Raw genomic sequence first — 26,571 nt, forward strand, 5'->3', positions numbered from 1 at the left:
GTTTTTTATATTTGTACAAGACTTATGATAACATATTTATAATAAAGACCTATCTCCTATAAAGTTATTCACCTATTGGCTGAAAGACTTGTAGAGTATTAAAAATTATAGTGCTTGCAGGTTTATAATTACTGGATAATATTTCTTTACCTTAGAATATTTATTGAAAACAGAAGAAAAAAACATGCCTATCCTTGTCCACAGACCTTTAATATTTAATATATATACTTTAATTATTTTTATCAATATGAATGACAAGCAAGTGGATCAATTGGCTCAGCTATGTCAATAATAGTTTTAAACCTTTTCTGAACGGACGAAATAATTATAATTTTTAAGTCTTTATTAAACAACGCTACACAGTTGCAACAAAGGCTATCTACAATGTGGGCCTCATAAAATGTACATATTTAAATTATTATAAAATTGCCGATTGTTACTTCATTTAAGGATTACATTAGATATGCATGTAACAGCCATTTATATTTAGACTGGACCAAACTGTGAAAGCAGAGCTTTGTATTACACCCAGCATTCTTAGTTAAAGGCCCATTTAGTCAAAAACTGCTATATTTTTTATTTCTTAAAAAAATCTTTAGATTTCCATTACAATTTCCTAAAAAAAGTACTCACTGGCCATGTAGCTTAACCATTTTAAGCTTCTTTTTCATTTTGGAAATCAGAACAGTAAACATGTTCCAGTATTTTATTTCGAAGCTATATTGATAAATCTTGAAACAGACTTGAGTTGTTGATAAGCTCTGACTTTACAGCAATTGCCACATGTAACATCTTTTGTGTATTAAATCTTGGAATATTAAGACATACTCTTGTTGTCTCTTTCTAGTTAAAATCATACAGTAGTATATTTTACCTGGACATCTCATTTGAGATATAATATTCTCGATAATATACTTGTCACTAAAACAAAACATACAACAGTTTAACTTTTTCCCTTTTACAGGCAAAAAACGAGGGGGACGATACCGTGAAATAAAACAAAGCGGGAGTGATAGTGATGAATTTTCTCTGTCAGATGACGAAAAAGTGCTTTTCCAGAAATCTGGAGAAATAGAACTAAATCTATGTCCAGAAACGAGAATAAAACGTGTGGAACGTGAAGAATCAAGATGCCGCTTTGTTCTTGTATCTGTATCTATTGCTGTTGTTTTGATTTCACTGGTTGTTGTTGGTGTTTTGTTATCAAAGTTTGGAAGAGAATCAAAAGTTCAAGTCATAAAACCCCAGACTTCACAACAAGAGACTATTGACAAACAGATTACAATTGGGGAAGATGGAGGATGGACTGTTACCTATAAAGAAATGGGTGAGTGCCCAGTTTTATGTAGATTTTTAGATTATAGGTATTATTATATATAAAGTTTTTACAGCAATACATGTATTTTAATGAACACTAAGGAACGGCTTCCTTTTCAGTTGAGACAGAAATACTTGGATTTATTATTGTAAAGGGTCATATAATTATACCCCTACAAACATTTAATAATAATAATAATAATAAATACCACATTTATATAGCGCCCTTTTCATTAAAATGTTCAAAGGCGCTTTACATCAATCATATATGTCTAAAACAATATAAATGAACAGGATTATGAACATTAAAAATATTTTGCATTAACTAATTAAAAGTATAAATTATGGAATTATTTTTTACATATTAATACAATATAACTTAAAGATCCTTAAAACTCACTTTACAATATTATTGTCATACATTAAAATTGTCTTCAATATATAATAATAGATAAGATCTTGCTAAATCATCATTATAAAACAATAGAAATACTAAATTGATTTAAAAAATTGTTTGTTTAAAAAAAAAAAAAAAAAAAAAAAAAAAAAACTTTTTATATAAACTAATATTCAAATAACAGATACTTCGTATTCACTGTTTATAAAATTCATTCATAACAGTCACTGATTATTTTCCATAAGCTAAATTGAAGTAGTGTGTTTTAAGATGTTTTTTGAAACTTTCTACTGTGTTACAGTTTTTTTAGATGACTTGGTAGTGAATTCCATAGCTTAGGAGCTGATGCCGAAAAACTCCTTTCACCAAATTTCAGTTTAGTTTTTGGTTGCACTAATCGTACAGGTGCATTTGAAGAGCGCAGATTTCGGGAAGTGGAATAAACTTGAATCATTTTCCTGCATATATATGATGGAGATTGTTGTTTCAGTGACTTGAAAGTATGTAATAAGATCTTGTAATTCACTCTATATTCGATTGGCAGCCAATGAAGATCTTTCATCACTGGTGTAATATGATCTTTCCTAGATGTACGTTTAATCACACGGGCTGAAGTATTTTGAAACAGTTGAAGTTTTTTCATGGTTTGTTGAGGTATACCATATAGAAGAGCATTGCAATAATCCAGTCTTGATGTCACGAGAGAGTTAACGAGTGTTTTGTAGCTTCTTCGTTGATATATTTTCGAATACGTCCTATCTTACTTATTTGGGCATACGAAGATCTGCACACGGAGCTAGCTACATGATGTTCCATATTAACCCTTGAATCAAGGAATGCACCCAAATTCCTTACACTTGATGACTGTTTTGATTCAACTTGGTCCACATTGACAGTTATATTTTTCACTGAGTCTGTATTGCTACCCGACGAAAAGACTATAAGTTCTGTTTTGTCTGAATTCAGTTTGAGAATGTTGCTGTTCATCCAGAATGTTATTTCTTTTAAGCAGTTTGAGACAGAATCAAGTACAAGTTCAGTTTTGGTGTTGTCCAACGGTTTGAAAGAAATGTAATATTTGAGAATCGTCAGCATAGAAGTGACATTGCAGGACCATGTTTTCGACAAATTTCGCCAACAGGTTTTGTGAAAAGTATGTAAAATTTTGGTCCTAATACAGAGCCCTGAGGGACACTGTATGTCATATGCACAGGGTCAGATAGTTCTCCATCAATACAAACAGTCTGATAGCGACCACTGAGATAAGATCTACACCAAGCGAGCACTTTTCCAGTAAAACCAAAGTCACATTCGAGTCGATTAAGAAGAGTGTTGTGGTCAATAGTGTCAAAGGCAGCAGATAAATCGAGCATTACTAATATTGTAACTTCGCCTTTGTCAAGAGATTGGAGAATGTCATTTTGCACTTTGATAAGTGCAGTTTTCTGTGGAATGAAATTTCCTGTATGCAGATTGATTTGGTTCATGTAGATTGTTAGTGTTGAGAAACATATCAAAACTGACAGTCAGCCGCAGATTCTAGAAGTTTTGAGTCATATGTTTCATTAGCAACTGGTCTAAAGTTTTTCATAATTTCTTGATCCAAATTGTCTTTCTTTAATAGTGGTCTGATTATCGAAGTCTTATTGCGTGGAGGTACGTCGGCGGTGTAAAATGATAAGTTGAACATGTGCGTTAGATATGGTGATACTTCAAGTTTGCATTCTTTTAGGAGCCAAGTCGGTATCGGATCTAGTCCACATGATTTAGTAGATGACTTTGATATGAGCTTAAGAACTTGCTCTTCTGTAATAACTTCAAATTCACTGAATGTTTCTTTAGGCTTTTGTATTGAGTTGAATTAGATTCATTTGTTATATTACATTCATTTTTAGATGCTATGTCAGATCTGATTTTTTCAATTTTGTTTTCAAAGAAATCACTAAAATCTTGAGCTAGTTCTTTAGCAGAAGTGTGTGATGGGAGCTTAACTTCAGGTTTGTTTCCGAGGAGATGATTTGTTACTTTGAAAATTTGTTTTTGATCATTACCACACGATTTTATTTTGTCTTTGTAATATGTTTCACGAGATCTTTCAATTACATCATTTACAACTAAGCACTGACTTCTGTATATTTCATGATCTACAGTTAATTTTGATTCCTGCCATTTTCTTTCAAGTTTACGTTTAATGTGTTTCTCGTCATGTATTTCTTGATTGAACCAATTTACATGTTTCAGAATGATAACTAGAGTTTAGAATATGATATTTTATTTAATTTTACCCATGAAATATGTTGCTATATCAGTCAAATATATTTCATATTTGTAAAAAATAAATATGAAATATAAATATGAAAGTGGGCGGAGTCAAAACTCATATTTATGAAAATGGTCTAACTAAGAAAATAAATCCGAACACCAATATCTTTAATTCAGTCGTTAACACTGTACAGACGTTTAAAGAGTTGTTTACGTGACGTCACAATGTAGCGCTAAATATCGCGTGCAAAACAAGACAATAATAATTATAATACTGCGCGCTGTACAATTGCAGTTGCGTAGCAATCAAGGTGGTTCATAACCATTTTTCTTTGATAATGAAATTAAATAAAAAGGTTATTTTTTCGTTTTTTCTTGAAATATGGTATATATTTTCACTCAACATGATAAAATGCCACATATTTTCACTCGCCGTCCCGGCTCGTGAAAATATGTGGCATTTTATCATGTTTCGTGAAAATATATTCCATATTTCACTCAAACGAACAAATATCCTCTTAGTAATCAAACCTTTTATATAACTTGAGCATAATGTGAGGACGTTGCTTGGGATGCAACATAAAAATATTATTTAATGAAAAAATACAGCTTAAAGCACTAAAAAGTCCTTTAGTACTAATTTTATAAGTTAATTCTTCCTGTGAAAATGCTATGTATTTTTGTAAGACTGTTAATTGTTGTTTTGGTTTTCTGTTCCTATATGTAAATATTTCAAAGATAGGAGGCCATATTGGAAATAAGTTGTATGTTTATTGTGTACTCTTAATATGTCCCCTTCTCAAAATAAAGTTATTATTATTGTTAATATTATTATATTAATATTATGCTTGAAGGTCACTGGTGCAAATATAGATTTTACACTTTTGCTTATAAACTTATACTTCTTGACCAATGCCTTGCATATTTGAGAGGAAGTACCTTAAGTGGTGCTTTAAATGTATTGCCTTTAGTGATAGCTCTACATGTGTATTATAAAGAAAATTTAATGTTTATATTACCTTGAATACATAAGAGATGTCATGTGATAAATATTTTACGTTTATCAGCTGGCGAGGGAAGTGTACGATTGTTGGACGTGGATCATGATGGCATAGATGATATCATATTTGCAAGTGCCGCTGCTCTACGTCAACCATTCCAACAAAGCGATCAAGCTAAAACATATGATGTTCTACATAAAGTTTGTAAAGCAAAAGGTGAGTTTAAAATATTAATGTTACATATTGTCATGTTATAATGTTCTTGTGGACAGTAGATACATTTCAAGAGGTATAAAGCTTCTTAAAAGGCACATCATGAGTCGGAAACAAATACATTTTTCATTTTTTAGAAAGGGCAAAAATGAGTTCTATAAAAATGTTTAAGTAATGGATTTGGAGCATGTTAGATGTTTATCATCTGAAGTAAGTAATACTGAATGTGATAATATTTTGTCATAAAAGTAGCAAAATGTAAACAAAGTAGTATTTTGACTTCAATACAAAATACTAATTCACTATGACTGTACTTCAATTACCAAAAAAAAGAAAAAAAAAAGAAAACAACAGAAGCTGAAGATGGTTCAGGTAATTGGCTAATGAGTAACTTTTTGGAAAATATTACCATACACCAAAAATGAAAAGCTTTTATTAAAATAAAAGAAGAGCATTTCTAAGGAATAATGGGCTTTTAAAGTGTCTGTATTCAGTAAAATATGAATATTTGTGTTTCTATAGAAATCATACTCAGAATTAATCACAGAATTAATTTGATTAAAAAATCCTTTAATGTTCATGATAATGTTTGCTATTCCTAGCTTTTCTTGCACAAATTACTGTTTAAGAATCTAACAAAAAAAATTTGGCATGAATTTCTTAGTTCTTAACCCTTAGCCCACTGGCTGTGAATGAATTACATATGTGTGCCGTCTGATTATGGTCTGTGATGTTCACTATTCTGTCAGTACTTTTTATATATTTTCCCTAAAAATGATGAATGGTTTTGTCTGAATTAAAAAATAGACCAGTCCATTTATGATATTTAGCATGGTATGGGTTAAACAAAGAATGTCTTTAGAAAACATGTACATGCTTGTAATATTTTATATTTTAAGGAGAAGACTATCCATGCATGGGTAATATCATAGCTGTAAGTGGTATAAATGGTTCACAGTTGTGGTCTTTGAAGACGAGGTCAGAGGTGTTTGCGATGAATTGTGAAGATTTTGATATCAACAAGGACGGCAAGAAAGACTGTGTAGTGACAGGCAGAACTGGCCAGATTTCTGCTTTTGATCCATACAAAGGTAAACCTTTCTTTATACTAACAAGTTTTAAGAATTGCCTCAACCAAGATTGGCTAATCATAAATATTGCCACATTGTCTGAAATCATCCTTGGTAAACCAGGCTATTTACTGTATACCAGTCTTTAATGTAGTATATATGGAATGTGTTCTAAGGGTTCCGACGATGGTTCAAAATATACATCTAATGCAACTTATAAATCTGGTTTCCCTTATGCACCAGTCAATAGTAACCATGGCCCTTCCACTCTTGAGGAATAGCATGGACTTTTAACCTACAGATTTTGAAAATCTGGTGAAACCCATGCTGTAAAGAGACTGTCATATGTAGTAATAGTAGTATTAAACCCATTTTAATATAGTTCTGTATAACGATATACCAAATTAATAGGCAAATGCATGTTAAGACTAAGTCTATCAAAAAAGTGTTGAATTATGTAATATTTACACTTATTGGATAAGTAACTGGCAGTACCTTAAATTAACTGTTTTAGTTTTCTGATCAATTTTTTGGTAAAAAAGATTTAATTAAAGGATTTCCTTAAATGCCAGCTATGATTAGTTGTGCGGGTTGAATGATTTTTGTACCTTCAAAGCAGATTTGGGAAGTGCCAGAAAAAGGTCGTGCTACCAAGCTTTGTTAGAATGATACTATCTATTATACATAGTTTCTTAACCTATCTAATACTTAGTATCAGATAAATGGATACAATAAGAATTTCATCACAACATACCTGTTAGCAAAAAAGCACATGTTCATGTTTGTGGTAAAATCTTTTGTTTATATTCAAATAAAAGGTTAGATTAGGGATCTATAAATAGAATTACTACGGAATAAAAATATATTTGGGTTTTTTCCCGGCTAATCTAGGGGTACAAGCAATTTTATGCAGTTATAGCTTCAAAAATAAGCCCAACAGGTTGACTAGTCTATTGTGACTGGTAGTGCACTGTGAAGCTATAACAGTAAAAGTTTGTTTGTACTGGGGAAATCAGCTTGGAAAGACCCTCATTTGCCAAGTTCCAGATAACATCTATTATGATATTTTCTTAATAACATGTTAGGTGAGACACTGTGGACTTGTGAAGATGATGAGATGTTTGAAGCATACTGGAACACCTATCATGCTGCAGCATTACCAGACTGGGACAATGATAGTGTCCCTGAAGTCCTTATTGCTCATGGTGGTGATATGACAAAACAACCTGATGTAAGTAGTTCATTGTCCATTTTATGTACCATTCTTAAATAGTTTAAGATCACTTTGGTATGTTTGAGATTAATTGATTCATTGGTCTGTGATAAAGCTTGCGAGTGTTTAGGTTGAATACTCAGAAAATAATGATGCTATCCTACCTGTCCACAAGGTTGGCGTTGGTATAGAAAAATCTTGTTAACACTCTAGTGGCTACTGTTTTGATCCAAATATCCTGTAAATTGGTCTGAAAGTTTGTTTTGATGATATCTAAGTCAAGTTCGAACATGGGTCATCTTGGATGAAAAACTAGGTCACACGGCCCAAATATGGAAAAACCTTGTTAACATTCTAGTGGTCACATTTTGACTCAATTATCATGAAACTTGGTCAGGATGCTTGTCTAGGTAATTGCTCGGATGAGTTAGAAATCGCATGTGACACCGGAGCTAAAAATAGAAAAATCTTGTTAACACTCTAGTTGCTACTGTTTTGATCCAAGTATCCTGGAAATTGGTCTGAAAGTTTGTTTTGAGGATTTCTAGGTCAAGTTTGAATATGGGTCACCTGGGTTAAAAAACTAGGTCACACTGCTCAAATATGGATAATCCTTGTTAACACTGTAGTGGTCACATTTTTGACTCACCTGTCATGAGACTTAGTCAGAATGCTTGTCTAGGTAATTGTTTGGATAAGTTTGATGGGTCAGGTGAGCGATCTAGGGCCATCATGGCATCAACTTCTTAAGGAGAAACATAACAATGAAAAAAATGTAGAAAAGTTTTCTTTTGTAAATTTTGAGCAAATGTACCACTTTAAATGACATAATGCTCATTATTCCTATAAATTTTTTAAGTTGAACTGAATTTGCAATATATTTGAAAGGTAAAATCTAAATAATGTGGCAAAATAAAAGTTTGTTGGATCTTAAATAAGTGGATTGACCTATCCTCGAAAAGCCATGAAAATTTAAATGCCCGACGAATAATTATGATTTTGCAGTATTGACTACATTTGTGAAGCACAATATAAAATTGAAGACAATTATGGCAAAATGTTATGTTATGTAATGAAATATTTTTATAAAATTTTTAAACAGTAAAATTATATTGCATCCCATAATCTTATGGTTGATTCTTGAAAGAATTGTAACATAAGATGTCTCTGTTATTAAACACATATGTACAATACACATATGAATATTGTACAAAAACAGAAAAGAAAAGAAAATGCCCCAGAACGAAATATTATTCTGCTTTTTTAAGTAGGGTTCTATCCATTTATATTTAGCAATGATTGTGTACATGCGCCATTCACTTTTAAGGCAATTTACTACAATAGTTATTTCATACAAGCATTTCGAAAGTATTCTTTTTTAAGATTCAAGCAATAATTTTCATAGCATATATATGGCTTTACACATTTTAAGTTATATATTTTGTATTATTACTTTTCATATTATCATCTTTTAACATTTCTTGTTTAAAGGATCATAAGCGAGCACCAGGACGACTGGTTGTATTGTCGGGGGCCACTGGTAAACCAATTAGTAAACGTTACCTTGAAATGCCCAATAGCAAAGAAACATACATGAGTCCAGTCATGTTTACACCAGTTGAAGGTGGCGCCACCTACATACTGATTGGTAGCGGAGGAGAGACTGTGCCAGGTATTGTTTTAGCGCGACTTTTGTATTCACAATAATAATCATAAATAAGAGATATTTTACTCACCTGGCTGTTGGCATCTGCCAAAGCATTACACTTTCAAATAAGTGTTTTAAACGACTCTAATGTTTAACAATACCTTTGAGATGATGCTTTATAATTTGGATTACCATCATGCCCATTTTCAACTCTGTCATGGATTTTATAAAATAATACCAGGAATATACTGTAAAATCATTATTATTCGTGGGGCACGAATTTTCGTGGTTTTCGTGGGTAGGTCAATCCACGAATTTAAGATCCCACGAAATTTTATCCCAACAATTACTTCTAATCATGTCTCTATTCTATGCATGCGTCGCCGCTTTTCCGTCGATTATTGTGTTATGATGGTATACAGATAACCAGGTTAGTGACAGATTAAATCTATAAATAGTTAAGGTTTGCAATATTTAAGAAAATTGAAAGCAAAGTCGACTATATGTCCTGAATTTCAGTCGTATATACACATCACTGAGACTGCTTAATTGTTGTAGGCTACTTGATTGTGTAATCCAGAATACTTGACATAATCGAGTAAAAATGGGAAACCAGTGCAATAATTAGCGCTAATATAAATTGTCAGTTTGCTCTCATTAATTGTTAATAGAATTAAAGAAATCTTTGATATTAATGTCGTAAGTAAAGTACACAAAAAATAATAAACAATCACTAAAACGGATGAATTGTACATCCTTTTGTCGTCTTTAAATGATCCAGTTTAAATTTTAATCTGTAATTGTGCGACTGCTATTCCGTAAACATCAAAGACGCTGCCGACTTCTTAATATATCCACACAATCTCGTATTATTCACTCATATTAATTTATATGCATGTAAATTTACACAGTCGATGTGATGTTGCGTGTAGTTACTGTCAAATATAGTAAGACCGATTCAAGGTGTAAACTTTTAAACTCGCTGGTTAAAACGTGTCAGGGGTCGTATAAATTATGCAATGTTTACATCGGCGAATCACAGGGGCAGTGTGTACAATGGAGCTGCATATCATGTCATCTAGATGTGTTAATTGCAGTCAATTATCGGCAGTAACTGCTAGATTTTTATGTAATGCCTAGAGGCAAGGATTAGATTATTGACAAGCGCTGTGTGATATCACGCGGTAAGTAAAAATGCGCGACGGTTAATTTTAAGATTACTTTTCATTAGGTTTTTTTTTTTACAAGAATATGAAAATCCACGAATTTAAGAACCCACGAAAATGCCCGTTTTGATAAAACCACGAAATTTCATGCCCACGTATATAAGTGAATTCGCAGTAGGTAAAAAAAATTTGTACGAGCTGCATTTTAAAACCAATGGATTACCACAAAGTGTTCAAAATTGAGCTTTTGTTTTAGCTTGATTTTTTTATGCGTTTTCCTTTGTTTTAATGAGTTTTTCTTTAGCTCATCTATTCAATAAGAATAAGTAGAGCTATCCTAGTAACGCGAGTGTTGGTGTCAGCGTAACCACTTATAGTTTGGTTAGCACTTCAAATATTTTTAATGTCCATTGACATATGGCTTTTAAACTTTGCACACTTGTTCACCATCATGCCCTCAACCTGTAGACTGGAGAAGGTAACTTTGGCAAGCATTTTGACAGAATAATGCCCATTTTTGACTTAGAATTTACGTTAAAGTTTGCGTACCACCTTAAATACTTACAAAGTCCATTGACATCTGGCTTTGAAACAAGTTGAAATTTTATATACTTCTTTGAGAGCATAATAAGACTCTCACCAAGGCCTATAACTGTGACATGGCTACATATAGCTCTTGTTTAAATAACTTCTTCTAAACCTTTGGGTAGATTTTGATCAAACTTCACAGGATTGGTTCTTACATGACCCTTCTCAAATGTATATAAACAGGTATATTTCTGTACACACCTGTGAAGATAAAAATGAGCCTATTGCCATATAACTGTACATACATTTTTTTCATGTCTAGGTGATTTAATGGGAATATCAGTGAGAGATTTCTGTCATTATATTCTTGGAGACGATGCTGAAGTGTGTGGACCAAGTCAGGGAGAGGAATATACAGGGCTGGACAAGGATAAAAATGGCATTTTTGTTATATATAGGTTTGTAGAATACATTCTGTGTTTTATCATTGATTTTATCTCCATACACTGTTATCTAAAATAGATAGAGCCGTCATTGATTCAGTGCAAAGCAAATATTTCTTGTCTGTAATTCATTTTCATTCTGTCTAAATGCTTTCAGTAAAAAAGCATGTTTTTTTCATACTGTGTCATGTTTATGAATGCCCATTGCATGATTTTTGTTGACCATTTTTTGTCATCACTGCTATGAAATATGCTTCAGCATATGTTTTGGGTGATTCTCATTATTTCTAGACATTAAATTATTAAGTCAAAATTTTCAATTTTTAAAAATGTGTATTGATAATTGATCAATAGAAAAATATCATTGATTCATCAATATTGTTTCTATCGATGACAGGTCTAAAAATAGATTATAACTCTCATCACTATGTAATAATTATATTATATTGTTCTGCACTGTTCTAGGGGTGTTTGTATTGTTTAATATTTGTAGACATTTAGAAATTATATTTTTATCATCTAGGTACTCATTGTTTTTCTGTTAAAAGTTTTGATAATTATGTGGGTTATTTTACTGTTCACTATTTAAGGTGTGTACATTGTTTAATATGTGTAGATTTTTAGATTATATAATTATGTACCCTGTTTTAGAAGTTTATTGTTTTTCTATTCACTGTTTAAAGATGTTGAATATTTTTCAGTTCACTGTTATGGAGTTAAAATATATTTCTCTTCATTGATAATGAGATTATACTTTATTTCTGTCCACTGTTTAAAGATGTTAGAATTTATTTCTGTTCACTGTTTTTAAGGTTTTATTATATCTATGTACATTGTACTAGAGGTTAACATATGTTTCTGTTTATAGATTTTGAAATTATACTATTATTTCTGTTCACTGTTAAAGATGTTAGAATATAGTTTGGTTCACTGTTCTTGAGGTTAGAATATATTTCAGTTCACTGTTCTTGAGGTTAGATTATATTTATATTCACTGTTCTTGAGGTTAGATTTTATTTATGTTCACTGTTCTTGAGGTTAGATTTTATTTATGTTCACTGTTCTTGAGGTTGGGTTTTTATTTATGTCCACTGTTTTAAAAGTATGAATATATGTATGTTCACTGTTTGAGATTAGATTATATTTATGTTCACTGTTTTGGAGGTTATAATATTTATGTTCACTGTTAGTGAGGTTAGAATTTATTTATATGAACTGTTTAAGAGGTTATAATATTTATGTTCACTGTTTTGGAGGTTATACTATTTCTGTTCACTGTTTTAGAGGTGTTGAGAAAGGTGTAATGGTACCACCAGTGGTTGTAGACTACAACAATGATAGTGTAAAAGATATTCTGATGACCTCTTTTGAGGGTATTAATAATCTGTACAGTGGGAAAGATCTTAGCCTCATTTGGACAGCCAATTTCTCCGGAATGGAGACTTATGGGTATTTTGACTTTCTTTTTCTATTTTTAATTTTGTAAAAGTTCTGAAAATAATAAAACTATACAAGATAATTGTGAAAATGGATGGTTTGGCTGTAGTATATTACTTATAAATAAATATTTGGGAGAAATCTGGGTTTTAACCATTTTACTTTGGAAATGCAAAGAATACAGGAGCTACATATATTTTAGTTACAGTGTAAGATGTAAGTATAACATCATAGGTAAAAGTTGTTAAAATATTCAAGAAGACACAGTCTTGGAGATGAATTTACAATTTAGATTTACCAGTATGATAATTGGATACATTTGTATCACATTATATTATATATGTATATTATAAGTAAATATACAAGTATATCATATTTCTTTGAAGGACACCAGCCCCAGGATATTTCAATGATGATGAGTACATTGATTTTATGGTCACTTGGAACTTTGGTGTATGGATGGAATATTACAGTGTCTATGTAAGACATTATTATTATTTTTCTGTCTGTTTTTCAAACTAATTTCTCAAAGTGCATAACTTTGAAATACTTGTAGTGAATAAAATTGACTGTGAAAAGTAACGTCTCTTCAAAAGACATGAATATTCAGATTTATTTTTTTAAGTTTTTCTTTATGATATCATCAGGTGTATGTGATCAGTGGTAAGGACGGCAGTGTTCTCTGGAACCTAGAGTCCAACTTTTTCCAGATGAGTTCAAGTCTTAGTATAGCCACAAGTCTTAAACATCATGATGCCTTTGTGTTCAAAGTTCAAGGTCGGGACTCAAAATTTAAAACAAGCAAACATGGACTTGTAAGAACTGATAAAAAGGTAAGTTACAGCCCATTTTAAAGAAAATTTTTATCAAAAAAAATCAAGGTTTAGTTGCATTGTTTTATGACAACTATTATACTCTGTCCCTATGATATCACAGGTTCTATTATATCACAGATTCTATGATATCACAAGTTCTATGATATCACAGGTTATGTGATATCACAGGTTCTATGATATCACAGGCTCTATTTTATGATTTCTATGATACATGGGTTCTATGATATTATGGGTTCTATAATATCACAGGTTCTATAATATCACAGATTCTATGATATCATGGGTTCTATAATATCACAAGTTCTATGATATCACAGATTCTATGATATCATGGGTTCTGTGATATAGTATTTACATTTTCTGTGACTTCTAGTAAAAGCAACACATACCAATGCCACTATTTTTTAAACTGTCACACTAAATCACATAGCCTCTGCCAATAAATTAAATTTTGCGAATGATGAATACATTCCTGGTAAGAAAACTATTTTATAAAATCTTCCTGTTCGACTTTTACCTCCCTTTATTGTTTTTACACAGTCAATTGAAATATGTTATCATCCCATATTATTATTATACTGACATACCGTTTGTTCATATAGTTGGCAGTGTTTTTTTTTTTCACCAAAATATTCAGCGAAATTCAGCCCCATTCCCCCCTCAAAATAGTATGTTTTTTCCCCCTCAAAGCCTTAATTTCCCCCTATATGGCAGCCCGAATTTTCCTGCAATGATTATCAATTTTTTGCAACTAACTGCCAAAAAATGTTTTATTTTATGCCTGTAAGAGTTACTGTTAAGCAAAGTTGTTTACAAATTGTTCTCTGGTAGGTAAGGGGAGCTACTCCTGGCGTCCCAACAAGTTAAACATGCGACGCATCAATATTTTAGATCCGTATATAAAGAAAAAGAGATGTATTTTAAACTTGTGTTGCAAGAGTTGCTCCCCTTTTCCACTGCAAAGAAAACAATATAAATAAGTAAACAAATTGAAATACCCCTCCTATTGCATTATTCCCCCTCCAAAGGGCACCGACCCCTTCCCCCAAAAGTGAAAAAAAACTCCACTGAGGTCCAAAGGCCTAAAAAAACGAAAACAGAAAATTGTATTTTTGTGCTATTCTGTCCAATTTTAGTGAAACGTGTTGCAAAGATTTTCAATATTTGGTCATTTCAATTATTCTGAAAAAAAAAACAGAGAGGGAATAATCTGAAATTTTTTGCACACAAGTTATTGGTTTTGACCTACATCAAATGGAACATTCATCTCAAAAAATTATTTACAGTCTCATCATGTCTTAAAACCTCAGTGGAGTCCCTTTAAGGTAAGGGTTTATTTTGGCTTATTTTATAACCGATATTCGGTCATATTCCCAACTGAAAACATATGTTATTTTCACAATCCACAGATAATTGAAAGTTACAAAATAAAAAAATTGAATAACAAATTTTAAAATCATTGAAAATAAGGGCTTAAATGTTTGAAGATGCCATCCTAGTCAGTATTTCTTAACATTCATTTAATCATTGAAAAATTTAAGTCATGCATTTTTTCCCAATTTTTAGCAAAACATGGCTAAAATTCCCAATTCCATGGGTAATGGTCATGTTCCCAAAATCATGGGAAAAAAACCCCTGAAAGTGGAATGTTTTTATTCTCTCAGTGATTCCATGCATTTTAAGAGGAGAAAATTTTGTTTGTTCACATACCTATGGTTTGAATCATATAGCATGAAATCAAAATAAGCTCTAAAACATTTTTTTTATCTTCCATATATATCTATATTATCATATATATTTGTTTATAAATATTTCATAAATTATACAATTTACAGCATGTACAGGGTAGACAAAGACGTCATGGAAATGAAGAACCTGATATCAGGCAGCCGACACGTAATTTTTTTTTAACTTATATAGAGTCTACTTTCTTCTATAAATTGTTACAGAATGCATAATTATAATGTACCATTTAATTATTATACTAACCTTCAACCCCATGGGAGTGCAGAGAAAATAAGGAAAATTAGCTAAAATTTACCTTCTGTCAATAAATTAATGCAGGAGTCAGTGATATGTTTTTGAATTGGCACAAAAATATTGGGGGAAATTTGATTTGAGCTATTACCAGGGATTTGGTAATCCAGATATTGCCTGGGGATGGGGGAGCGAAAGTTACAACTGACTGGACAAGAACAGCAACAAGCATGGAAATTGTCAGTCGAGGGTTCTTAGTTTTGATTTGCAGTGGCAGTTCTAAATGCTGAAATTATCCTTACATTTTGCTATTAATGTTTCATGGAAATAGTATTACCGATGCTAGATACATGAACAAAAAACTGAATTGCCTTAATGAGGCAAGAGGAAGAAGAATGGAGTTTCAAATTATATTTTGTTGAGAGGTTCATGGTAAGGGAACAGTGCCAGATGAGAGAAAAAATATCTTTCCCAATTGAAATAGACATTACAGACTATAGTCCCATAATTGTAGTAGCATATCTGAATTGTTAAAGCGTCAGACCAGTTTTCAAAGTATTGTATACAGTATGGGTTCAACCCCCCTCAGGGGCAAGTCATTGTTTCCTTGAGTAAGGAACTTTACACAATATTGCTAAGTACTGGTTGGTTCTAGGAAAAGATTCAAGTGTGTGCCCATAAGCTTATAGCTTCCTACACAGTCACCCTAATTCCTTAAATAAACTCTTACTATATTTGACAATTGAGATATGCTAGTGCTTTGTTAAGAAATCTATGGCATGTAATGCAGAATGATTTAACAGTTAAATCTGTGTATATAATTTTTATGCTCCCCGAAAAATTTCGGGGGAGCATATAGTCGGCGCCTTGTCCATCTGTTCGTCCGTCCGTCTGTCCGTCCGTTTTCTTGTCCGGAGCATAACTTGAAAACCCTTGGAGATAATTTGTTTAAACTTCATACAGTGGTAGAGGGCATTGAGGGGGAGTGCAGTGTCAAAGAACCATAACTCTATTTTGCCCGGTTTTTGAATTATCTCCCCTTATAGAAAAATCTTGTCCGGGGCATAACTCTAAAACTATAAGAGATATCAACATGAAACTTTGTAGGTGAATAGATCTTAATAGGTAGATGTGCAGTGCATAAGAACAATAACTCTTTTTGTCCTAATTTTGGAGTTATTGCCCTTTGTTAATTTCAACACTTTGAACTTTGTCCGGAACATAACTCTAAAATTATAAGAGATATCAAGATGAAACATTGTAGGTAGATAGATCTCATTGAGTAGAAGTGCAGTGCAAAAGAACCATAACTCTGTTAAGCCTCATTTTTGAAATATCTCCCCTTATAGAAAAATCTTGTCCGGGGCATAACTCTAAAACTATAAGAGATATCAACGTGAAACTTTGTAGGTGAATAGATCTCAATGGGTAGATGTGCAGTGCATAAGAACAATAACTCTTTTTGTCCTAATTTTGGAGTTATTGCCCTTTGTTAATTTAAAACTGAACTTTGTCCGGAACATAACTCTAAAATTATAAGAGATATCAAGATGAAACATTGTAGGTAGATATATCTCATTGAATAGAAGTGCAGTGCAAAAAAACCATAACTCTGTTAAGCCTCATTTTTGAATTATCTCCCCTTATAGAAAAATCTTGTACTGGACATAGCTGTAAAACTATAAGAGATATTAACATGAAACTTTGTAGGTAGATGTATCTCAATGGGTAGAAGTGCAGTGCACAAGAATCATAACTCTGCCTTGCCTAATTCTGGAGTTATTGCCCTTTGTTTATTTTTACTTTTTGAAGTTGTCCGGAACATAACTCGGAAACCATAAGAGATATCAACAACAAACTTTGTAAGTTGATATATAACAGTGATTAGAAGTGCAGAGACAGTAACTCTGCCTTTCCTAATTTTGGAATTATTGCACTTTGAACTTTTTCCAGGGACATAACTCTGAAACTACAAGAGGTGTACTTTCCTGTGTCCAAAACCTATTCGGGGAACATCACCCGGCTCAAACCGGGCTCTTGTTTAAAATGTCAAATGCTTTTGGTTTATGAGCAACACAGCACTTGCCCGTCAAATGAATAAAAGTATCAAAAGTGCACAATATATAAACTTTTGGATTTATACAGTGTAACCTGTTATTTCAGCTGAGTGGCGACGTAAGAAGTTTTACAGTGGTTTTAATTGTGATGATGATTTATCAACATACAAAGGAGAGGTGTTCATTGTAGACAGAGACTCTATACAGAGTCCTTACAGAATTCTTGAGATCCCTACGAAGAAACATACTTACGGTATTGTTCATAGATATATAGTCTTCGGTAGCAAATTAAATGGTATTGTGTTAATCCCTAAGAAAATCATGTTGGATAGGTAGTTGGTCATTTGTGAAGACATTGGCGATTAATGGTTAGTTATCCAGTGTTTTCATAGTCTTGATACACATTTCTAGGTTCATCATATTCAAATTCAACAAATGTTAGTAAAATAAATAACCTATAAACATTATCTACTTTGATGCTTAACACCAAAAACTCAAACATACTTTGTTTTTTATTTTCTCCTTAAACATAAATAAAGATCTCAAACCTGATGAAACTGTTGTTTCATAGTCTTTACTTAGAAAATAGGGATATTAAAAAATCATAACCTTAACACATAATATCTTTTCTTGCATATCAGACAGCATTATGTATTGTTTACACAGGTGCTAGAAAAACCTGTCTCACACCCCCCATGTAAGACAAGTGGCGTGCTTTAAATGACATCGTTTATGTGGGCCTTTTCTTAGGGTGACATCATTTTGCCGTTATAATCGATATCTAAAATTCTTAGAAAAAAAAAAGCTTAATGAAAATATTACTTTTCATAATTTCTCTACGGAAAATGATTTATATGTAATATGCAAGAAAAAGAGTCATACACGGGCTGTCGTCATAGATGGGAATATCTTGTTCTAGGATAAATCAACAGAGCCTCATTACCCTGTAAACAGTAACCTATGGGCTTGATATTCCAGTCTATACTGACAGATGGTGTAAGATCCTTATACTCATATATCACCTAACATTAGATAGAACTTTGCAATTTAAAGGCTATTTTCTACTTCTTTAACATGGTTCATTATATTTTTATCTTCTATATAGAAAATATTATTCATATCTATTAACCTATTATTTACCTGTATGTTTGTTTGATTATTCTTACTTCTTCGGCTTACTATTCATTTTCAATCTGTAAACAACTTAATCATGATGTATCATGTGAAGGTAAGGAATACAAATACTTGCGTTTATCTGTCTATCTTCGAGTCTGTATTTTACAGATGCTGCCCTGACATGTAGCAGTAAACCACCCTCTGGGCATACTGCTCCATTCAGCCATGAAGGAAATCCGGATAATCAGGGTAACAACCATCCTGCTCAAGATGGTGAGTGGCAGGAAAATTCTGAAGAAATTGACAATGTTGATGACCACAATGATGACCATATCAATAACAATATGGATAATAATAATGATAATATTGATGATATCAATGATAATATGAATGATAATAAGGATGATGATAATGATTTTATTGATGATGAAATGGATGATGATGATAATGATAATATTGATGATAAAATGGATGATGATAATAATGACAATATTGATGATAATGCAGAAGATGATTTTTATGATGATAATAAAGACCTCTCTGAGACAGACAATATGCATGACACTACTGGGGATAATGTTAACACAGAATTCAGTACTACAGAAAAGTATGTAGATTCTGCTCACGAGTCTGACGAAGAATCTATAGATACTGACACTAAAGATATGAAACCAGGTAGAGAAAGTGGCTCACATAGACCTAAGAGAGAGGAGAAGAAAGGGAAGAAGACAATGTGCAGTGTTGAAGATCCAGACAGCATGAGCTCAGGTATTATTTCCATCATAGTTATATTTAAAGGAAAACATTATGTACATTTTCATGCATATCAGACAGGATTATCTACCATTTGCAGACAGGCTGGTCTGAATCCATGCTGGTCGCAAACCCATTATGTTGGTTTTGTCATGACATGGCTCATTTACACTGGTGCTATTTTAGACATTCGACAGGTTAAGTGTCAAATTTAGATTGACTGACTTTAAAATATTTCCTAGATATAAGGCTTTAAATTTGATTTATTTCTATTTATATGTTTATATGTTATAACAAGTGAAATTATGCACCCCACCATTGTAACACCTGTCTATAATAATGTCCAGTCTAATCTGCATATTCTACCAGAATGATAAGGTTTTAAATTTCAAGCTTATCTGTTTTATTATAATTTTAATATTGAAATCCCCTCATCTTACATTGTACTGTTCAAAGTTTAAGAGCAAGACTAGTCCATTACCTTGATTTAGTAGGTAATTGATTCAATATATTTTACATGATGCAATAATAATAATTTGTAGATTTATAGATTTCATATTTTCACTGTGTATAACAGGTCATTTTGGAATTCAACATTTCATCTTGTTTTTGCACCAGGTATTATTGGTGATGTAGATGGCGATGGTAACCTTGATTATATCAGTATAACCTCAGCAATCACCATGATGTACGATGCCGAGTACTGTCCGCAGGCAATGTCTGCAGAGCTTACTGTACAGAAAGTGAATCTAGAAAAAGGGTTGCTTGGTAACATCTTCCATCAGGTCCCTGTGAAAGCTACAACTTCAATGAATAATGCTGTAGTGAAATCTCAAGCACTGAAAGAGAAAACATTTCTTCCAATGACTGAACAAAGATGGACACAGTATTTCGGAACAAGTGACAAGAATGTGTATAAATAGATTGTACACTGTGCAAAGATCATTGAAGATGAATATCACCAAGACAGATTTTCTTCTAGAATTGTTATCATGCTTATAAAAGCAGAGAATTTGTTTGTGTGTGTTGCACAATTTTATGTGATAAAATACAGATATCTTTTACTTTTATATATAAATATAAAACACTTATTATTCCGCCTTTAGCTAGTCTTGAACAATCTCTTCTTATTCTAAATTATTCCACAAAGTTTAGGTTAGATAATGTGATAGTTATATTATATTATATTAGACTTATAAGTTGTAACATATATTTGCCAAATAGTAATATGTTCTTATATTTATACTTATATTAACTTAGAAGTTTTGTGCCATTTTTTTGTATGTTTTATTATTTTAAAGTTAGAAGTTGTCTCTTTATATGTAATTTTTTTTTGTGATATAAGATGTTACAAAAGTGCAGACAATGTAAAAGAGATTTTATTCAGAAATGTACATCCAGTGTATATTTTTTAAGAGGTACATTGTATTATCAGAGAACAATAGATCTACTATGTGAAAATGAGAAAATATTTTAGTATAGATCCAATGTGATGCAAAAGTTTTTCTTTTCTAGGAAGTTTTGTTGTTTTATTATATGTGTATACAAAAGGTTTTATTCAAAAGTATAAATCCAATGTGTACACATCTATATAGCATTACATCCAAAAATATTGGTCTAATGTGTATTTTAGAGGTGTTATTAAGCATTAATAAGCATGCATTCAGTTTGTATTCATGAGATGTAACTAAAAAGTATACATGTATGAATATTAAAATCTCAATTAAAAAAGTACATGTATTGATTCTGTGTGATTTTAGAGCGTCTATTCAAAAAGAAGTGATCCACATGTATTGTTTTAGAGATTTGATTTCATATGTTTGACTTACTAAGTTACAGATATCTGATAATTTTGTAATAAAAATGTTAAACAAATTTGGTGATTTTTCTGGATTTTTCTGCACTACTTGATAGATTAGTTATTGTTGCTTTTGCTTGATACAGTGAATGAGGTAACAATGAAAGAAGAAAAAAATGTGAGACAAATTTTAAAAAAAAAAGGATAAAAAAACTAGAAAAGAAAGGATTTCAAAATTTAGTAAGGTATAAGAAGAAAATACTTAGAAGATTTTTTTGGTGAAAATAGTTGCTGTTTTTCTGCTTTGATTCTCTGTAACACTTAAATATTGTCATACATTGTGGTTTCATTTATTGACCTGAACTGTTTTTGTTATATTTGGTTGTAGGAACCTTGCATGGATATCTACCTTAAGATGTCCCAGGTCACCTAAAAAAAAAAAGATTTTTTATTGTAATTTTCCTCAAAGTTTGTTATTGTTATGGTTGTGTTAAATTGATATCGGACGATATTCATAGATGTAATTGGTATTCTTGTTATTTTATTACCCGCAGACATTGCTTTATTTATTGCTTTTGCTTTGCACATTGAACTTTTTCACAGACAATAGTGTTATAGACAATAAAAAGAAATTTAATACATGATTGTTAGGGTAAACTACTTTTTACCAAAGACACACAGATTTTAGACATTTATTTACCACTGTTTATTTCAGTATAGTTTTTAAGACTTTCTTATTTCATTGTTTACCATAGTAACGAGGAATAGATTTTAGATGTGTGTCAAACATGGTTATTATTTATTGTTTATTTCATACAGAAACATTTGTGATCAATTTTTAGTCTTTGTTTCTTTTATCTGTTTTTGTTTTCTTTGTTGTTATTTATGAGGACATTGTTCTTGAACTTTGAAGGTTTTGATTTCCTAACACTAAGTTACCATGTTAATAGTTATATAGAATTTTTAAAACCAAAGATACAGTCGACATTGTATTAAGAGACCACTCAAGGGACTGCCAAAAAGTGGTCTCTTAATAAAATGGTCTCTCAATAGGATTCTGGAAAATTCGAGACTTTTTTATATTACAAGTCATAGATATAATAACATCTTTTTAATAAAAACAAAAACTGTACAATATTATGTATATTTAATAGTTTCATAATGACATTTATAACTTTTTTTTTTTAAAGTTATCAATATGTGTTTGTTTTTGTTTTTTTTTAGTAGAAATGTGTGTATGAATGTGATCTAAGCTCATAATACTATCAACAGGTCATTTTGATCATGAAACAAAGCATATTGTCTTATATTGTGAATATGTTCATACACATCTCCTGTTGTACATACTTTGGAATCATCAGCCAGAGCTCCAGATAATTTTTCATGCAATGAGTTTTAAACTTCATGATTTTTCAGCAATAAGTTTTCACACTACCCCGATTTCAAATTCAATAAGGTTTTTAGAGATCTAGGATTTTTTTCTCCTTTTTTTGTCGAAGGGTCATATTTAATGAGGTTCTACATGTATTTTATTAAGCATCAGATGAGCACCTACACCGTAGGCTCTGTAATGTTTAGTCCACTACGTTTCACAATTTTATTTCGACTACAAACGATGACATTTGCTATTTACTCAGACTCAATTCCATGAACAATATCCTCATTCAGTTTATCCGGTCTTATTATTTGTGTCATTTTTTCGCTCGTTCCGACGTCATTTTTGTTTTGATTTTCTGGAAGGGAGGTCACTCTGAGCACATGAAAAAACTGTGCAAATGCGATGTTGTAATACGTTATTGCTCTGACAAAATATTCTTCACAATAATTACGATCGAAAAACTGTTTCTTTCTTTCCGATTTTGAAACGATTGCAATTATAATTCAATTTGTTTTAAAAACACAATTATTTGTGACGGTCGTTTAATAGATACTTTAAGACCAATGACCATGAAAAATATTTGTTTGTTTGCTACTCCCTGATTACACAGGTGAGAATGCCCGAAGAGAGGATTGTTTGTCACGGCCGTTTAATACTGATACTTCAACACTTAATTTTGTACATTTGGGCCGACATTTAGTGGCCGCTGGCCGCGATATAAAATCGTCGTTTAATGGAATTAACTTATATAGTAAAAATCACCGGGAGGAATTTTATGCGGCCGCTTAATAAAAAGGTCACTTAATAAAGGTGGACGCAAGTACGATGCCGACTGTATGTTATGTACGAATCTGATTTAACTTGCCATCAAATATGTTATCACTGTAGTTGAGTGTCGGCATTTCTATTTTTTCCTTGTTTGATTTTTTTTTCAAGTACATTGTAAAAGATCTGATACACCAATTTTTTGAGAAATGTCAATTACAATATCATTTTTTAGCTTATCTGTTTTGAAGAAAAATATTCAAGCTATTATGGTCACTGCAAAGTCATCGTCATTTTTGATTTGCAAAAACGTTAATGTAGCCCATCATTAAATCATTTTAAAAGTTATCAATCAACATGAAACTTGGAATTCTTGCTTATCGTGACAGTGTGCAGTTGTCAGGCATAAATCTGAAAGCTATTTGTTTGGAGTTAAACCCCTTTTTAATTACAATTTTTCATAGTATAGCTACAGTTTAAGGTTTTGTTTATTGTTAGTTTCTAGGTATAGAGTGGATATTAATATTTCAGATTGAGGTGGGTGAGTGTAGCTATGTTTAGCTACATTTAGTAGATTAAGGGTTAAATATAACAGATTGACAATTATCCATATATAACAGATTGACAATTATCCATGCAATCATTCAAGAAGTTTAAATTGTTTTGTATAGACTTGTTTTTCCATATTTTGACAAGATTCAACTTGGATCAAAAGATGCGAATGTATATCTTCACTTGAATTATTTTTGAAATTCTTTATAAATTTATAACATTATAAAATTATGTACTTTTGCTAGAAAAAATTTAGTTGCATTGCCTGTGATAAATTTTCAGCATTATTTATTTTTATATATTGTACATTAAACAAGGGTCTTTCAAAATTGAAGACCCTGATTGCACCTTTATTACACAAGAAAAAAATGTCTCAATATTCTTTAAAAATACCTTGATAGACTAAAAAAAAAAAAAGCAGCCATTATTTGCTATTTCAGTTGTCAACAGTTTTTCAAAGAGCATAATTATCTGGAATCCACCTGGACGGTTATATATTTAGTTGTCTACAATTTAAAATACATGCCATCTAAAATTGACACGTCTGTCATAAAATAAAGGTGTCACCTAGTGATAAGAGTCTGATATTACTTATTTTCCCCAAAATGATAAATGGATTTGTCAAGATTAAAAGACAGACAAGTCCATTTAAGATATTTAGTGTGGTAAAGGTTTATACAACTTCAAAAAATACTGAACAAGAGAATTAAGTAGACAAAAAATTTTGGTTGTTGCCAAGAGGTGTTTCTCCAGAGAGGTTAAAGTTATTGTGATGTCTTATCTTGTGAAGAAATGAGCCGCGTCACGACAAAACCAACATAATGGGTTTGCGACCAGCATGGATCCAGACCAGCCTGCACATCTGCGCAGACTTGCCTCTGTATTCGTTTTCTGTAAATTACAATTACTTTAAGAGAGTAATTGATTGAAAATTGATTATATTCAATGTATAACTGTAAAACAAAAGTTAAACTGTATCATGTGAAATAAAGGCATCCTTTGAATTTAAAAAGTTTCCTGTTAAATCTGATAGTAATCAATGTCAATCAAATTGTTATCATAATTACTGACTGAATTTAAACTGTAATTGATTAAATTACAATTATATAATCAATTTTGGACAAGCTAATCAATTACATGATGATAAAAGTGTAATCATTCAATCTTTAAAAAAAATCAAAAGTGTAATCATTCAATCTTTAAAAAAAATCAAATGATTGCGATTAAAGCACAACCCTATTTTGATGCGATGTCATTTGCGTTATATAAACATAGCATGACCATGCGCAAAATGTTAGCATTATACTATAGGAGCGTCAATGAAAACTGGTTCTTTTTTTTCTTCAAACGGTCTTTATTTTTGGTATGTGATAAATAGAATATTAAATTAGTGTAAGTTCATTACTGAATTTATTGAATAAAATATCATTATGCTTTGCCAAAGGCTCGCATAATATAATTTGATTCAACTCGTTCAATAAATTCAGTATTAAACTTACACTCATTCAATATCCTCCATTATTGATCACCCCAGGTCTGCTCTTGGTCTCAGCAGAAGTGGCACTGTACATTTTAAAAACAGTAGTTTTGCCTTTATATTAAAATGTTAAATTGATTTTTATATTACATACGCTTTATTTTCGAATAGATCTTGTACATATATTGTGTGCCATTTATATTTAGTTTACTACTTTTTAAATGTTGTATTTAGTATTCTTTTACATCACATTCCATTTTGTATATTTCTTGGTATCTTTATTATTTTTTTTAATAATTCTTTTATTTTGCAAATTATTTCTTGTTACACAGATTTTCCATCATTAAAAGTTTTATATTTTTGCTATCAAGTTGTTATGTTATTCTTACAGTTTTCAGATAAACTTGATGCAGTGAGGGGTCAACTGATTATTCAAAATTCTATGTCCTAATGTGGGGATTATGTTTTGTCAAATGGCAGTTAAAACCTCACTCACAAAATAAAAAATTACTACTTCTATAGCATTTCACTGTAACTATGTCTTAGATGGACATTATAAGTGGTAGCATGGCTCAGTGGTTAACAGGTTGGACTAGTAATCTAAGGATTGCTGGGCCGCATAGGTTCAGACCCCTATCGGAGGGTAAGCCTTCGTTTCCATGAGCAAGAAACTTTACACTCATTTCTAAGTACTGGTAAGTTCCATGAACTGATTTTAATGTTTCTATAAGCTTTATAGCTTACTACACAATGGAAATAAAATAAATTACGCATAAACTAACACCGTTGAAGGCAAAACATTGATGCCAAAGGCAGAAAATATCAAAGTTTCAAAAAAAATTGGTGTCATCAGAGCACGATTTTTTTCAAAAATTTTCTAATCACTATACAATCACTATTTTTGGGTGTGAATCTCTTGCAAGTTTTATTGTATCATTTAGTTGTCATTTGATTTTACTAAATTGAAGAAGTTTAATGGTGTCTTTGAGTGAGTTTATGAAACCGTCTATGGGAACTGTGTCTACATTTGCAAAGTTTATAGGCTACTAGAGCTCTTGTTCTTGAATGTAATTACATCAGAATATTTTCTACCAAATTATTCTGCTGCAAATAATGTGTATTTTAAAACATGGAATATTTTAAGGAACAGTTCAATATTAAAAAAAA

At 31.4% G+C, this 26,571-nt stretch overlaps 1 protein-coding gene across 1 annotated transcript; it reads left to right on the forward strand.

Moving 5' to 3' along the window:
- Nucleotides 1-964: 964 nt before the first annotated feature.
- Nucleotides 965-20,606, forward strand: LOC132719615 (uncharacterized; the record flags this gene model as incomplete). Its single annotated transcript, XM_060703409.1, is given in 13 exon segments — nucleotides 965-1,327; nucleotides 5,044-5,193; nucleotides 6,090-6,281; nucleotides 7,346-7,491; nucleotides 8,965-9,145; nucleotides 11,138-11,273; nucleotides 12,543-12,707; nucleotides 13,082-13,175; nucleotides 13,343-13,528; nucleotides 15,367-15,427; nucleotides 17,672-17,818; nucleotides 18,850-19,449; nucleotides 20,053-20,606. Coding segments are annotated over 13 exon segments (2,726 nt in total), but the record flags the coding sequence as incomplete, so codon positions are not given.
- Nucleotides 20,607-26,571: the final 5,965 nt, after the last annotated feature.

Source organism: Ruditapes philippinarum, unplaced genomic scaffold (genome assembly GCF_026571515.1).
Source record: "Ruditapes philippinarum isolate M1 unplaced genomic scaffold, ASM2657151v2 ctg1479_1_1_1_1, whole genome shotgun sequence".
NCBI classification, from domain to species: Eukaryota; Metazoa; Mollusca; class Bivalvia; order Venerida; family Veneridae; genus Ruditapes; species Ruditapes philippinarum.